The sequence below is a fragment of the Ailuropoda melanoleuca genome, chromosome 1 (genome assembly GCF_002007445.2).
Source record: "Ailuropoda melanoleuca isolate Jingjing chromosome 1, ASM200744v2, whole genome shotgun sequence".
Lineage (NCBI taxonomy): Eukaryota > Metazoa > Chordata > Mammalia > Carnivora > Ursidae > Ailuropoda > Ailuropoda melanoleuca.
The window spans coordinates 12,913,671-12,929,465 of record NC_048218.1 but is presented as its reverse complement, the minus strand read 5'-3'; the positions used below and the strand labels follow the sequence as shown (position 1 = coordinate 12,929,465).

Below are 15,795 nucleotides of genomic sequence, written 5' to 3'. Positions count from 1 at the left end.
TATAGAAAGGGGGATTAACCATTAGCTCAAGACAAGCCAAAAGCCCAAGGTGCCTACCAAAAATAAATAAAAGACTTAGTTCGAATGTGATGGGCATCAAAGGCGGTCTATAAAGAATGAGGTAAAACAGCGAAGGGACACTGAAGGAGGAGAATGGTTCGCGATTAGAGATGTCCCTGAAGATGCCTTATGGTCCACAGCGAACTCTCCATTATCCGGAGGTCTGCACATAGAGGCCAGACTTAACATTAAAACAACAACAACAACAACAACCACCCAAATCTCTTTCTTGGCACTGCCCTCTACAAGCCGGGTATTAGAAGGGTCTTTGTGGCCCAGGTGGACAAATGGGCATCACTCTCAAATCTATAGAGAACAGTGCGGTCGGGGGCCTTGGGTTGGAGCAGCCAGCCATTTGTTTTTATCTAACACCAGGGTTCCTGGACTCAAAGAACTAAAACAGGAAGTGACTGAAACCGAGGCAGCATATTTCCCCACCCCCACACCAACGCCAACGGGCACACTCATCGTGCTGCGAGAGATAAAGATCAGTCTTCAGGTTTGAAGGTGAATAAACCCTGCCACCCCTGCTCCTAGCTGGGCTATAGCTCAGACTGCGGCTTCTAGACCCTGATACAGTGTCAGACCCCGACCTCCAGGCTGCCTTTGGCCTGAAAAAGGAAGGAAGGAAAATCCTCCTCCATGAGAGCAGCGGATAAATGACTTTGACTTTATTTCCCATTTGTCACACTTGTGCCATTTCTGGGGACAGTCAAGTTTGCAGGCTGCTCTTCTCCACAGCTTACAGCATGGGGAGAGGTCACCTGCCTAGGTGGCTCGTAAGTCACGAACAGCCAGAGCTAAGCTGCACCAAGACATGGAAGGACATGGCAAGGCAGGGCACTCCCCCATTTCCTTGGCCCTCTAACAGAGCAGACACGGGGTGTTACATTGAAGTCCAACTGATCCAGATGTTTTCGGTTTCTCCACTCAAAAGGTCTGATTCCGCTGCTGCCAGGATGAAACGAAAAATTCCATAGCAAGGGGAATGAAAGGAAGGTGGGTTTTGACCCCTACCTAGCTGTCTGATGTGTTTAGGGTAAGCATGTAGGCTGGAAAGGGTCCTCCAAAACTCATGTCCACCCAGAATATCAGAATGTGACCTTATTTGGAAATAGGGTCTTTGCAGATGTAATTAAGATAAAATCATTCTGGATCAGGATGGGCCCTAAGGCCAATGACTGGTATTCTTCTAAGAAGGCCAGGTAAAGACACAGACACACAGGGAAGATGGCCATGTGATGACAGAGTGGAGACTGGAGGGAGGCAGCCACAAGCCAAGGAGCGCCGAGGACCACCAGCCACCATGGGAAGCAAGGACGAGGCATGGGACAGATTCTTTCCTCAGGGGCTCCAGAAGGAAACAACCCATACTTGATTCTGAACTTCTGGGCCTCCTGAACTATAAAAGCATACATTTCTGTCTTTTTTAATCACTCGGTTTGTGATAATTTGTTACGGTAGCCCTAGGAAGGCAACACAGGAAGCAAAAAATCTAGGTTGAAAAGATTCTGAGTAGAAAGAGGAAAGTGAGTTGGGGTTTCACAAGGAACCCAGACTCCAGTGAGCCCTTGTCGGGCTGCAGGCGGGGTGTGGCAGAGAAGAGCTCTCTACTCGAGGCAAGACCGGATCCTGAACCCCTAGGTTCCCGACTTCTGCAAAGATTCCTCCATGAATGGGAACAAGACAACATCCACTTGGAAGGAGTTTTGCAGGCTCAGGTGAGAGCCAATAGCAGGGGGCCACCGTAGCACAGAGGTGTGTTCCCAAGGCTCTGCTTCGGGAAAACCCCTAAGACTTCCATGCCATCCTAGATGGTAGAGAAGGACAATCACGTCAGATTAGAATGGGATTTCCCACTTGCCCCAAGGACGTGGGCTCAGAATCAGATTTAAAATCCAAGAATGTGACATTGCTTCCACACCTGAGTTTAGAGAATACTACCCATACTCCCTTCAGGGTTTTCAATGAGACAGCATTTGAATAATCTGCACAGGTAAACTCTTGCGGCACATCTTTCTTATCCACCAACCAGAGACACCCCAAGGGGACTTTAAGAGAGGTGGACAGACAGACAGATAAGACACCCAAGGACTTACCCTTCTTGGAAGCTAAACCAGTTTCCTTGACACTATTCACATAGAGCCTTCGAACACCATCTTCTTCCACAGAGGAAAGTGAAAACCCTAGAAAACACAAAGCCAGAATAGAATAGCAGGGCTCACACCTTCTGAATGTTTACCAAACAACAGGAAGTACCTGCTGTGAACGACGTATGTTCGATGTTTTTGCTTACAGTTTGGAGCAATTGTTTTTCCTTGTTCATATTATTTTATAAAGCGAAAAATGTATTTTTAAGATGACTCTAAAAAAAAAGTCACACTTGTAGAAATTAATATTACCAGGTACGTCTATCCTCACACCCCCTACCTATCAACTCAAGCGGAAGACATTTTGTTTTACCTTGCTTGCTAGTAAATGCCATCGCTTTCTCTTTTCCCTTGTCCTCAAGGAAACAGGACGATTCTGTCCACAAACAGAATGATTAGCTTATCTCACCTGGGTACCCTTGACTTGTCTTAGCCAATCCTTGTCCAAGGATGTATTACAACTGAGCAAATGTATGGTGGGTGTTCCGCCATATGAATTGCTGTATAGACACTAGTTGAATAAAATTCTGCAAACGGGGATTACGCAGCAACTCAGTTGACAAATCTTATTTTATTTGAAATGGAGTGATTTCACATTCTACTAGTGTGTAATCATAAGATCATCTTACTACCTGTCCAGGCTTCCAGAGCCCAAAGGACATTAGCTAATTAATCTTGGGGTTGTTACACCTTTCAGAAAAAAAGGGCAGAACGAGGCCCTGAGCTTCCAGGTGGCTTGGAGATAGGATGGCTCCTCATCCTGTGGCTACAAGCCCTGGTCACCTCTGTTTCTCGACAGTCTCACTAAAACTCTTTTCTGATCGGGGCACCTGGTGGCAAAGCATGTGACTCTTGATCTCAGTGTCATGAGTTTGAGCCCCACGTTGGGTGTAGAGATTACTTTAAAAAAAAAAAAAAAAAAAACCAAAACTCTTTTCTGATCCATCAGTGGAACATCCCAACCCATACCTCCTTTCCCTCAAGTAAAAGGCTTGGGCAAACACCCCTGAAAGAGCAATGGGCATGAATGCAGTTGTAAAGATCCAACATAATTTCAGGTCTGGGTGAAGAATAATCCCATAATATAGGTACTTACCTTAAGGCTAAAGGCAAAAAACCCCCACAATGGTTTTAAAGAACAAATAAGCAAGTAACAGCAAAACAGAAGAATTAATTATAAGATGGGGACTCAGGGAGTCATCAAGACTTTTTCAGGCCATGTCATAATGAATACGTGTTTTTCTGTTTCGTTCACAGGACCAGGAAATAGATACCCACACACAGGCCAAACTACCAACTGTCCCGCCCACTCTGGTACCATAACTCCCTCAGATGGGGACAGCACAGGCCACGCCCCGAGGACTTTCCGCTCTTTATTTTACTCTCCTATTTTGAATTCCATTCTTACAGCAACTTGCAGCTTTCCGATTACGTTTCAAAAAGCTTCACTCAAGTAAAAATAAATTTTATATATGAGCTACCAACTGGACATTAGCCTTAACATAGGTCTATCTATCTGCATTTAAGTAGAGAATTTTTTCCCCCTGATCTGTTAGAATACATGCCGAAGCAGGGGCTAGGTCAAGAGAAAGAATGGATAAGATTCATTAAAATACGGGCTTCTCCTTCTGAAATGCTGTGATTCTGTAAAGCTTTGAAGCCAAATTTCTTTTTCTATTAAAACTAAAGTGAGCAGCAAATGGCAAGGTGCTAGGGGATAAGCCACCTGAATGGAAGATACCAGAACAGGGGATGATGGAGCGCCTGCTCCGAGCCTCCTTACGCCAAAGTCAGTGGAGACGGCTGAACTATTTCTTTGAGCCACTCCCTCTTCTCTTGGTCTTCTTTTTTAATAACCAAAAGATAATAACAAAGACTACAGCTGACTATGAAATTGGCACTGGGCAAGTATGGCTCTGAGAAACAGATCAGACCCCTCAAGCTGGTGGGAAATCTTTGTGATAGGGTTGCTGAAGAAAGCTTTGGCAATTTTTTTTCTGGAAGATCGGGCAAATAGAAGCACAAAGGTAAACAGCACTTTAGCCCTGCGCTGGAATTCAAAAGACCCCTGTTTAAGAGTCAAGCAAACAGGAGCCCGTCTCAGTGCTCGGAAAGGCAGCGCGCCCCACACTCGGCTACGCAGCAGACATTCCCTAGGGCTCTCAGAGTCCCCAAGAGAAGCCTCCACTTCAAGATGCCAGCAACCTGCACACTTGGGGAGGGGGGATTACATCCATCTCCTACACCAACAAGTATAAAGAAAATATGGTCCATCCTACAGCTGGATTATTTTGAGGTCGCTGAAGAACACAATAATTTTAACAGTTAATCAGCAAAGTCGAGATTTTTTTCTTTCCTTTTAAATAGGATAGTAACTATCTTAATTCCCGGCCAACAAAGGTAATACAGCCCCAAATGATTGCCGACAGGAGCCAGAGGGAGTTGCTGAACATAAACCCAGTGTGTCCGCCCCATCCACTATTAGTTACAAAGATGAGGAGGCACCATGAGTGCCAGTAATGCTCTCGAGAAAGAAGGAAGTGATTAAAACTAAGAAAAGAAACCAAGGAGACACAGTCCTGTGATGAACCACCAGAAGGTTCCTCATACGAAAATCTATAACCAAAGAAAAATCATGACACCAACAGAAACGGCAGGAAAGTACCCAAAATCTGATTCCAGGATACAGTGAAATTCATAGAATGGGACAAGTGGAGACACCTCTGACAGAAATGGTTCACACGACCGGAAACAACAGTGGAAGTCCCCGAGAAAAAGGAACAAACGTTCCTTAAATGATGCGTCCTTCCACTTCAAGGCAGCCGAGGTGATCACGCCTCATCTCATAACTACCCGAACTAATTTCAACAAGGTCTGCAAAGAACCTACAGGCTCAGGTGGCAGGAAGGGCAGCTGGGAGAAATGAAGGAGGGTCGGATCTTTCCATGGGTTCAGTCAGTTGGATTATTAAGTCCTGTTTCCCTCCCTGAAGTGTTCTCAGATAGCAAGCAGCATGCGGTTCGTAGTTAGCTTTTTGTACGTTGGTGCGTGCTGGTAACTTTGACCTCTACCGCACCCAGTATATACTGAGCTCAACATACAGCAGGAAGCCACACTTCCTGGGTGTTCGTGTTAGACACGGATGCACTGAATTTAGAATCCTTGGCAGTTCTGAGGTCAGAGGCAACCAGGCCTCTTAGGAGTGGGGGACTCTCTAACTTTTCAATCAATACGTGGTTGGAACACCTCACACCAACATGAACTGGGCCCTCAGAATAAAGGGTTGAGCTAAGGTTATAAGCCACACATAGCAGGCTCTGGAAGGTGCAATCCAGGATCCCAGAACAGTTGGCGGCTGACAGTCATGTAAGCACAGAAATTGAGACTAAGCATTGAGAACCCCGCCGTGAGACCCTGCCACACATCCACGCATGAGCTTCCATAGTTTACCAAAGCAGTGGCAGTCCACGGCGGATTGGAAGTCAAAACAAAACAAAAACCCCTGCTTCTTTAAAACATCAGATAGTCTGAGAGGCACTGTTAGCAAGACAATCTGGGTGGATACCTGACACACTGTCACACCTTCAGCGTGGAAAGGTAAATGGGTTCCATCATGTTAATAAAAAACTATAACAAGTATAGCAGTTTTCCGCCCTGTTTTCGAGTGCAAATACCAGTCAGTCTTAGAATTCCCTTTCAGGAGCTTGAAATTCAGCCCTCTCCTGCTTCTTGCTGCTTAAAGAGAAGAGTTAAGTCTCATGGCGCATCTTGCTTTGGAGAGCCCAGACGTTTGCTTATAGCACTGCTACCCATTACTGCTTTAATTACCAAGGTCACGCTTCTGATGCATAACAAGCCCTTCACAGACATTTATCCTTTGCCATCAAAAACATCCTCTGGGTTTATGATGTCTTCCGTTTCAGGGTCAAGAAGTAAACAGCGGGAAGGTGTCCTTCAAGGGACCAGGGTTCGAAATTAGGTTCTCTTCATTAAGCCAATTCATCTTGGGAACATTCGGAGAAGAGGATCGGCGCCTGCGGGAGCGAGTGCAGAAGGACTCCGCTCTCCCGCTGCTCAGGAAAGGATCTGAAGATGCTCAAATGCCAAAAAGCCGAATAACTGAATTCAGAGAGAAACTGTAAGTGAGCATATACGGAGGCTCATGCCTTTCCCTCTGGCTTTCCAGGTTCTCTTCCTGCCCACACAGAGCAGTGCTGTGCTTCTCTGCCCCCCTGGAGGAAGCCGGAACCGTGTGACCTGCTCTAACAATAAATTGGGGGGGCACCAGCGCCTGGCTTCCCACCTTCTCCCTTCCCCTCTGCCGAGACACGGACAATGCCCCAGGTGGAAGCTGCTGCGGCCCGTGTCCTGGAGTGAGGACAACATGAAGAGCCCCAGCCAACCCACAAAGGATGCGTGGTGATTTAGGAAGCACTTTTCCCTGTTTGCAGCTACCTCAGCCAACCCCGCCACGCCTGACTAATCTCACAGGATGGATTTCCCCACATCTTCGACTCCAGCACCAACTCCGCTGCTATTCAAATCCTAGGCGTGATGCTAAGTAGTCTTAGACATATGGAAGGGATGATTTATTCAACTATGCCAGAACCCGGGCAACCGTGTGGAAAAGCGTTAGCATGGCAACCCTGCCTGCCAGTCTCTGAAAGGCCCACTTATAAGTTTGGTCCCTGGCTGGCATCTGGGAACTTGAATTTCAGGTGGATTCCCAATACCCTCATGAGGCTCACTGGGCCTCGAATGTGTACAAATAATACGGTTTATGCTGAACACCTGCTTCTCGCCTGGAAGTCCGAACCTTTGGTATACGCTAGGCAGAGGGTGTCTGTGTGACTGATGGGGCACGGAGTCTCCAACAAGCTTCCCTGTGGGACAAGAGCTCCCATGCACTGTCCGCTTGTTGCTGGGGGAATTAAGGCCGCCCTGCGTGAGTGGGGGAGGACTCCTGGAAGCCTGTACCCGGTTTCCTCAGACCCCCTTCCATGTGCCTTTCCCCTTTATTGATGTTGCTTTGTACAGTTTCCCTGTAATAAGTCATGGTCATGAGCAGGACTATATGCTGAGTCCCATGGGTCCTCTTAGTGAATCAGCAAATCTTGGGGTGGTCTTGGGGATCCCCAGCCCCGCACAACACCAAAATGAGTTCTTTTAACATTATTTGTGGGAGGAAGGGAGAATAACTAGTATATCTGAGGGAGAGAGGTGTGAAAAGATCATTTCTTCATTACAAAGGGCATATCACAAGATAAAGTAATCCATTCTCGATCCAGCCATTTCCTTTTGATGGCAGCTGAACCCGCCTGATTAAGATCATGAAATCTAGGTTGAAGTCTTCATCGTACCCACAGAAAACATCTTTTTTTCCTGAGTTCGGCTGCTCTGCACAGCACAGAAGCCAGATGTGCTGTCTGTTTTAAATGGGCCCCAAAGGCATTTTACTGAATTGTAAGTAAGTGCGTATTTACACAGGAATTGCTTTAACTCGAAAAACACCAAAGATCAAAGAAAAATAAACCTACCGTAATTATCACTGGCTGTATCTGACTTCTCAATCTGGATGTTCCGGGTGACTTTTGGACAGATTTCAATTTCTTTGTACAGCTGAAAAGTGACAAAGAGGATTCTGATGAGGATTTCATTATAAATAACTTATTAGGAATAGACATCGTTTCGTAAATCTATTTTTTCACAGCTGTTACTTGAAAGTAAAGTCTCATCGCATCCCAGTCTTTTTATTGAGCCGAACCCATGAAGAATCACAACAGAAATGTAAAACCCGTATTCCCAAAAGACCACTCTGTATGTCTTTTCCCACCCAGTGTCTCTCACAGACCTGAAAAATAAATTAGCTAAAGTAATTGAAAATCTCCAGTCCTCGCCGCCTGGGTGGCTCAGTCGGTTAAGCATCCGACTCTTTTTTTTTAAGATTCNCCCACCCAGTGTCTCTCACAGACCTGAAAAATAAATTAGCTAAAGTAATTGAAAATCTCCAGTCCTCAGGCCACCTGGGTGGCTCAGTCGGTTAAGCATCCGACTCTTTTTTTTTAAGATTTTATTTATTTACTTGACAGAGATAGAGACAGCCAGTGAGAGAGGGAACACAAGCAGGGAGAGTGGGAGAGAAAGAAGCAGGCTCATAGCGGAGGAGCCTGATGTGGGGCTCGATCCCATAACGCCGGGATCACGCCCTGAGCCGAAGGCAGACGCTTAACCGTGGTGCCACCCAGGCGCCCCAAGCATCCGACTCTTGATGTCGGCTCAGGTCACGATCTCAGGGTTGTGAGATGGAGCCCCCGCTCAGCCCCATCCAGCTGTGCACGGGACGTGGAGCCTGCTTAAGATTCTCTCTCTTCGGGGCGCCTGGGTGGCTCAGTTGTTGAGCGTCTGCCTTCGGCTCAGGGTGTGATCCCAAGGTCCTGGGATCGAGTCCCACATCGGGCTCCATGCTCTGCTGGAAGCCTGCTTCTTCCTCTCCCACTCCCCCTGCTTGTGTTCCCTCTCTCTCTGGCTGTCTCTCTCTCTCTCTCTCTGTCGAATAAATAAATAAAATCTTTAAAAAAAAAAAAAAGATGTTAAAAAAAAAAGATTCTCTCTTCCTCTCCCTCTGCCCCACCCCATCAAAAAAAAAAAAGAAAGAAAGAAAAAACTCTGGTACTGGGAAACAAGATTATTAAAATCAGGAAGAGGCTATAAAGATCTTGACAAGGGATTCCTAGAAATAAGAGAAATCTCTGTGCTTCCATTCTCTCCTGTCGACAAACCATTTTTACCTGAAAGTTTCACAGTAGCACAAACAGGTGGCGGCAAGTTAAAGCACTGAAATGGACAGCAAATTATAGAAATGGAGGGTATTCTCTTTTAGCCACTGGATTATACCAAATTAGCTAGAAAACTAAAGCACAAATTAATCAGTTCTCTAGAAACCCAAGAAAGCCTGGGGAGAAAAAAAGGTGACAGAAAGCTATAGTTCACATACCAGAAAATTTATTTCAATTTCGTTTAATTCATTTTCACTTGGAGGTACCAAACCTTATTTCTTAGGTAAGCGAGTCAAAGGCCATTTCCAAAAATTATGATAAATATTCCAAAACAAATACATGTGTCAAAGCTTATACAGAACTTAAAATTTGAAATGAAAATCTATTTGTGTCAAGATCAGTAAGAGAAGGCTGTCCTTTAGCACAAAAGGGAAGTCTTGGTGGTTATCTAAACTTGCTCCTATCTCTGACCACATAGTCATTCCTCCAGAAATAACGTAATTCAGGCAAGTAGAAAAGAATGGTAGTTTCCTTCTCTTCCCTTTCTTAGGGCAGTGGACAGGTGGGAGAGGTGCACCCGATGCTTGGGACTCAGGAGACTGGAAAAGAGGCTGCTGTAATAGAAAGCCAAGGGGAGCAGAAGCCTGGGACCACTGACCACACAGCCCGGGTCCTCGAGAACACCCTTACTTAATGCAACTTCTGACAGAGGCAATGTATTAGGGCTGTGGGCTTTTTTTTCCTTTTCATACTTCAGAAAAATGTCCATACAAATACACTCTACAAATCAGAAGAAATCAATTATAAAACTGATCTTTAATTCAGAAAATATGGTCACCAAAGTTATAAATACCAAATATACTAATGTTTTATGCCACGTTTTATTTTTATTTTTTTTTAATTTTATTTATTTATTTGACAGAGAGATAGACAGCCAGCCAGAGAGGGAACACAAGCAGGGGGAGTGGGAGAGGAAGAAGCAGGCTCCCAGCGGAGCAGAGAGCCCAATGCTGGGCTCAATCCCAGCACCCTGGGATCAGGCCCTGGGCTGCAGGCAGACACTTAACAACTGAGCCACCCAGGCGCCCCTATGCCACGTTTTAGAACACCACGGAATGCTCAGTAAAATGCCATGAATTGTGTTCACTTCAACTTACTTTGAACCTTAGTTTTTTACTTTTTTAATTTAAATTCAATTAGCCAACATACAGTACATCATTAGTTTCAGATGTAGTGTTCAATAATTCATCAGTTGCGTGTTAATACCCAGTGCTCATCACATCACGCTTTTTTAAAATTTCCTTGAGAGCCAAATTCTTACTCTAGGTGGCAGCATACCACTGTTTGTTCCGATCACCTCCGGAAAGTTCCAAGTGGGAACACAGCTTTGTGAATAATCTTTCTATTCTTTCACAATATTGCCTCCTACTTTTCTTTGGATTGGTGTGAAAGCCGCTGTGTCTTTGACCAGCCTCAGACAATACCTTAGTGTAATCTAGGTAAGCCCCTCGGCCGCAGTCCTTTCTTGTGATAGACTAATACCGTGTTTAGTAAAAAGCACTAATTAAATATATAAAAATCTCAAGAAGGGTCTGCACTTTAAAATATACTTTCAGTGCAACAACAATCAATATCTGAAACTAGAAATGCTGAAATTTTGTAGTCTTATACAAACATCTTTAACAGCGAAGTGTCACACACATTCCCTTAGTTTTATTAAATCAATGATGTTGGATGTTTTCCCTCTTTTCAAACATCAGATTAAAAGGTCATCGGATTTAAGAAAAAACTTGATTACGAGGTATTCGAGTTATTGTGAAATCACAATCATTTCTTACCACATCTCCTTTGGGTGCCCTGGTCCAAGTCAATATCACCCACAGCCCCAGCTACCATTCACTAGCCTGCTGCCTGCTCTCAGCTCCTTCTCTTATGCCCTCCGGTCCACTGGCCAAACATCAGCCACAGGGAGCCTACTAAAAACAGAAGTCCACTAATGTCCTTCCTCCCTCCCCTCTCACATAGGACCTAGATGGCCCATCCTGCTCCCCTCCTCCCACCTCTCCTGCATCCTCAACCCTCTCTCCCTGCCCTCACTTACCTCACTTACCCTGCCCACTGTCCTCCTCACACACAAGCAAACCACCTCCACGCCTGTCACCTGCCCCCCAACAGGGCATCACCCAGCTCTGTTCCCTTAGCCTAGAACACCTTCCTCCAAAATATCTCTACGACTCCTTCTCTCACTTCACTTCCTGTTCACACATCAACCCAAACACAGCTAAAGGAGCAGCACCCCCAGCTCTGGATTCCCTGTCTCTCCCCTTGGCCTAACCTTTTCTCTCCAAGTTCTTAACATCCTCCGAAATATTGTGCATTTACATGTTTTGATGCAAGAAATTTATGTATTTTTATAACTGTCTCCACAAACTTGAATATAGGTTCCACAAGGAACGGAGATTTTTCCATCTTTTTTTTTTTTTATTTTTTAAGTAGGCTCTATGCCCAATGTGGGACTTGAACTCACGACCCCAAGATCAGGAATCACGTGCCTTATGGGCTGAGCCAGCCAGGCGCCCCTAAGAGGGATTTTTGATTGCGTGTCCCAGTGCCTGGAACGGCTACAGTTGTTACAGGCACACATAGGTGCTAAGTAAATATGTGCAAGATAAGGAAATCGATTAATCAGTGTTTCTGCAAACTCTTTATCCCCCCCTNTTTTTTAAGTAGGCTCTATGCCCAATGTGGGACTTGAACTCACGACCCCAAGATCAGGAATCACGTGCCTTACGGGATGAGCCAGCCAGGTGCCCCTAAGAGGAGGGATTTTTGATTGCGTGTCCCAGTGCCTGGAACGTCTACAGTTGTTACAGGCACACATAGGTGCTAAGTAAATATGTGCTAGATAAGGAAATCGATTAATCAGTGTTTCTGCAAACTCTTTATTCCCCCCGTCACTTTAACAAAAACACATTTAATATGGGTTTTGAAAAGCCAGTGCTTCTCATTCATTATCATTCCATCAACCAGGCCTAAGAACCCAATGTAAAAAAGTAGCCAAACAGGTACCACTTACATTAGAACATAACCAGCAAAGCGGTTGAGCAGATGACTGACAATCACGGCCAGTCACAAGCAAGAGGATCCCCTAAGCCACCGAATGAACACACCAGACCCCTCAAGTCTTTAAAATCTAGTACACACTTGTGCTAATAACTATCAGCTTTACTACAAAAGAGCGTTGAGTAAAACGACCAATTGGGACAGTCAGCTATAAATGAGTTATTTTTGAGGAAACAACTTCGTACATCCGTGAGCTTCCCTGGTCTGTCAAAAATAAAATAGAGGAGGGGGCGCCTGGGTGGTTCAGTCGGTTCAGGGTCTGCCTTCAGCTCGGGTCGTGACCTCAGGGTCCTGGGATCGAGTTCCACATCGGGCTCCTTGTTTGGCGGGGAGCCTGCTTCTCCCTCTGCCTGCTGCTCCCCCTGCTTGTGTGCACCCTCTTTCTCTCTGACAAATAAATAAAATCTTTAAAAAATAATAAAAAAATAAAATGCAGGTGGGCATCGGGAACCCATTAACCATGTGCGGTCTGATGCTTGTTCAGTAAGGGTCAACACTCTGAAATCTGCAAACTCTCAAAAAGCCCCCAGGAACACTGTGTGCTCAAACACCCCCTGCCTTGGAATGACATTAGAACCAGCTTCATGGCCTGTACCAGGGACTGGAAACCAGGAACCCCTGGGCAGAATTCAAGGCGGGGTATAAACCTAGGTGGTAAAAAAAAATGACATCTTTATATGCGCTAACCTGTAACTGAAACTTAGCATTCGAAGCAACTGAAACCTCCAATCATAAGTAAATGTAGGCAACAAATACAGGAGTATTAGCAGCCGCTGTGACCCTGTCACAAGTAAAAATTACTTTCCAGGCACATTCTGGCTGCCACAACTATCTCCAAGTGCCATTCAGACTCATCACGACCTCAAAACAGCGGTAGCTATCAGATCTACCACTAGCTCTTATTATTTAATGAGCCAATAAATAAGCACCTATATTATCTATAATTTTAAGAATCTTTTTGATAATTATTTCAACATAATTAGGCCATACATAATCCTACGTATTTTATTTCATGCAACTGAAAATATTAATCTGAGAAGGGAGCTAGAGGCTTTACCAAGTTGCCCAAGCTATCTTTTTTTTTTTTTTTTTAAGATTTTATTTATTTATTCGACAGAGAGAGACAGCCAGAGAGAGAGGGAACACACACAGGGTGAGTGGGAGAGGAAGAAGCAGGCTCCCAGCCCAGGAGCCTGATGCGGGGCTCGATCCCAGGACCCTGGGATCATGCCCTGAGCCGAAGCAGACACTTAATGACTGAGCCATCCAGGCGCCCCATGCCCAAGCTATCTTAAGAACAAAAAAGTTTAGGGGCGCCTGGATGGCTAGGTTGGTTAACCGTCTGCCTTGGGCTCAGGGCGTGATCCCGGGATCCTGGGATTGAGCCGCTCGTGGTCTCAGGCTCCCTGCTCAGCAGGGAGTCTGCTTCTCCCTCTCCCTCTGCTATCCCCCTTAATGTGCTTTCTCTCTCTCTCTCTCTCTCATATAAATAAAATCTTAAAAAAAAAAAAGAACGAAAAAAGTTCAGAATCTGGTAAAAAAAAAAAAAAANAAAAAAAAAAAAAAAGAGGTGAGTAAGCAATACTCACTTGCAATCCGAACAATGAAATTAATGAGTCTACGGCATTTGCTTCCTCGGGGATCTCTGAGCTGGAGACCTTTCGCAATGAGCAAGAAAGAATACCATGCTCTCTTCACATTTTAGATTCTTTTAAAAAATCCTAATTAGGACATCTGTCTTAATTGTAGCTACAAACAGACTGAGCTTGGCACATCTCCGTCTCCTACACTAGATGAACCACACAGTGGCCAAGACTCAAACGTAACAAATGAGTCGATATAATTTCAAAACATGTGTCTCAAGCACCTACTATGAGGGACTACGAGGGACACGGACGTCGGTCGGGTGCAATGCATGCAAGTCATGAGCACCTCGACGCAAATACATGGATGTTCGAGCAGCCATTCCAGTCTTATCGGCAACACGCTTTCCTTTTTTAATAAGGAACAGGGTTTTCTTTCCCCTGCTCAGAGAGAACAAAGTTGAGGCTCTTCCTCATGCCAGAGGGGGAAAAAATAAATCAGCTACTCTCCCTTAAAAGTTCCCTCTTCTGTTAACGCTTAATTATTTAGGCGATGGTTGAAAATAGACCCGTCTTGATCTTCTTCCATTGATTGCATGGCTCGGAAAAGCGCTGAGAACACGCCGCCTCTCCGATTTCATCAGCAACACTTGAAGGGGCACGAGGGAACATTTCAGGATGATGGAACTGTTCTAAGTTACGGCCGTAGCCCTGGAAGCAGGACGGTATACATTGGTTAAAACGCCTCAAACTGTGCTTTAAAACTCACCAAGCTTTAGCATATATAAAGGGAACGTCAAAAACAAAAAAAAAGTTGACTGAAAACAAAATTCCCTACAAAATTCTAAACCACGCTTCTCCTTTTCAGAGGGAGACCACTGGGGTTTAGGGTTTGAGTTTCCAGTTCTGCTTTCTGTGGTGCAACCACGTCTGAAGTTATCATTCACATATCCGTGGCAAGCAGCTTGGTGGCCCCCAGAGGAATGACTAAGTGCAGAGAGAGAAGAACGAGTTCCAAGATAGAGGCACCTTGCTCCCCGAATGTCTCTTTCCTGGAACTGAAAAATGTATCACTCGGCCAACAAAAAAGGAACTTGTCGCTGCCTTGTTACTATGACCACCTTTTACTGAGCATCTATTAGGCACACCATGATCTCTAATCTTGGCAAAATCCTAGAAATGACGCACAGCTGACTCTTGAACAACATGGGTTTGAACTGTATGGGTCCATTTTTACATACATTTTTTTGCAGAGCTGCAAATGTATTTTCTCTTCCTTATGACTTTTCTTAAGGTTTTATTTATTTATTTGAGAGAGAAAGAGAGAACCCAAGCGGGGGCAGGGGGACAGCAGAGGGAGAGGGACAAACAGACTCCCCGCTGAGCAGGGAGCCCCGATGCAGGGCTCGATCCAAGGACCCTGAGATCATGACCTGAGCTGAAGTCAGACGCTTAACCATCTGAGCCACTCAGGCACCCCTCCTCTTCCTTTGACTTTCTTAATAACATTTTCTTTTCTCCAGCTTACTTTATTGTATGAATACAGTACATAATGCATATAACAAACAAACTACGTGTTAACGGACTGTTAATGCTATCGGTGAGACTTCCAGTCAACAGTAGGCTATGAGCAGTTCAGTTTGGGGGGAGTCAAAAATTATACTCGAATTTTTGACTGTGCAGGCAGTTAACGCCCCAACCCCTGCACTGTTCAAGGGTCAACTGTATTAGCACCTCATTTTTTGCTGATACCACAAAGTGAGTAAGCAATAGGGCTAATATAAAACCCAGCTCTAGTTTAGAACCCAAGTCCCATAATGAAACTCAAACATACATAAGTGTCCCCAGGAATCGGTACAAGAACAGTTACAAAGGACTGGGACATAGAATCACATGGTGGCTCTTTCACCCCCACAGGATTCGACCCATCGATTTCAATATGCAGGTAGAAGTCACTCAACACTGGAGTTAGTCCTTTTCTTCTGACCACAGCTAGCTGATCTTTGAGTCACCAATTTAAAACAAAGGACTGCCAAAGCTGCAAGGAAAGCTAGGAATAACAGCTAAAATTCTGAGAGTCGACCCTGGATTTCAATTTTTCAC

At 45.0% G+C, this 15,795-nt stretch overlaps 1 protein-coding gene across 9 annotated transcripts in view; it reads right to left on the bottom strand.

Annotated features, from left to right (window-relative positions):
• The window catches only part of TIAM1 (TIAM Rac1 associated GEF 1), a 371,077-nt gene that overhangs the window by 58,617 nt on the left and 296,665 nt on the right, over positions 1 to 15,795 (bottom strand). For all 9 annotated transcript variants that reach the window (XM_034656384.1, XM_034656389.1, XM_034656398.1 and 6 more), the window contains 2 exons: positions 7,748 to 7,829; positions 2,160 to 2,246 (listed from right to left, as the gene is read on the bottom strand). In XM_034656384.1, the coding sequence (XP_034512275.1) occupies positions 2,160 to 2,246; positions 7,748 to 7,829 (169 nt within the window). The remainder of the gene's footprint in view (positions 1 to 2,159; positions 2,247 to 7,747; positions 7,830 to 15,795) is intronic.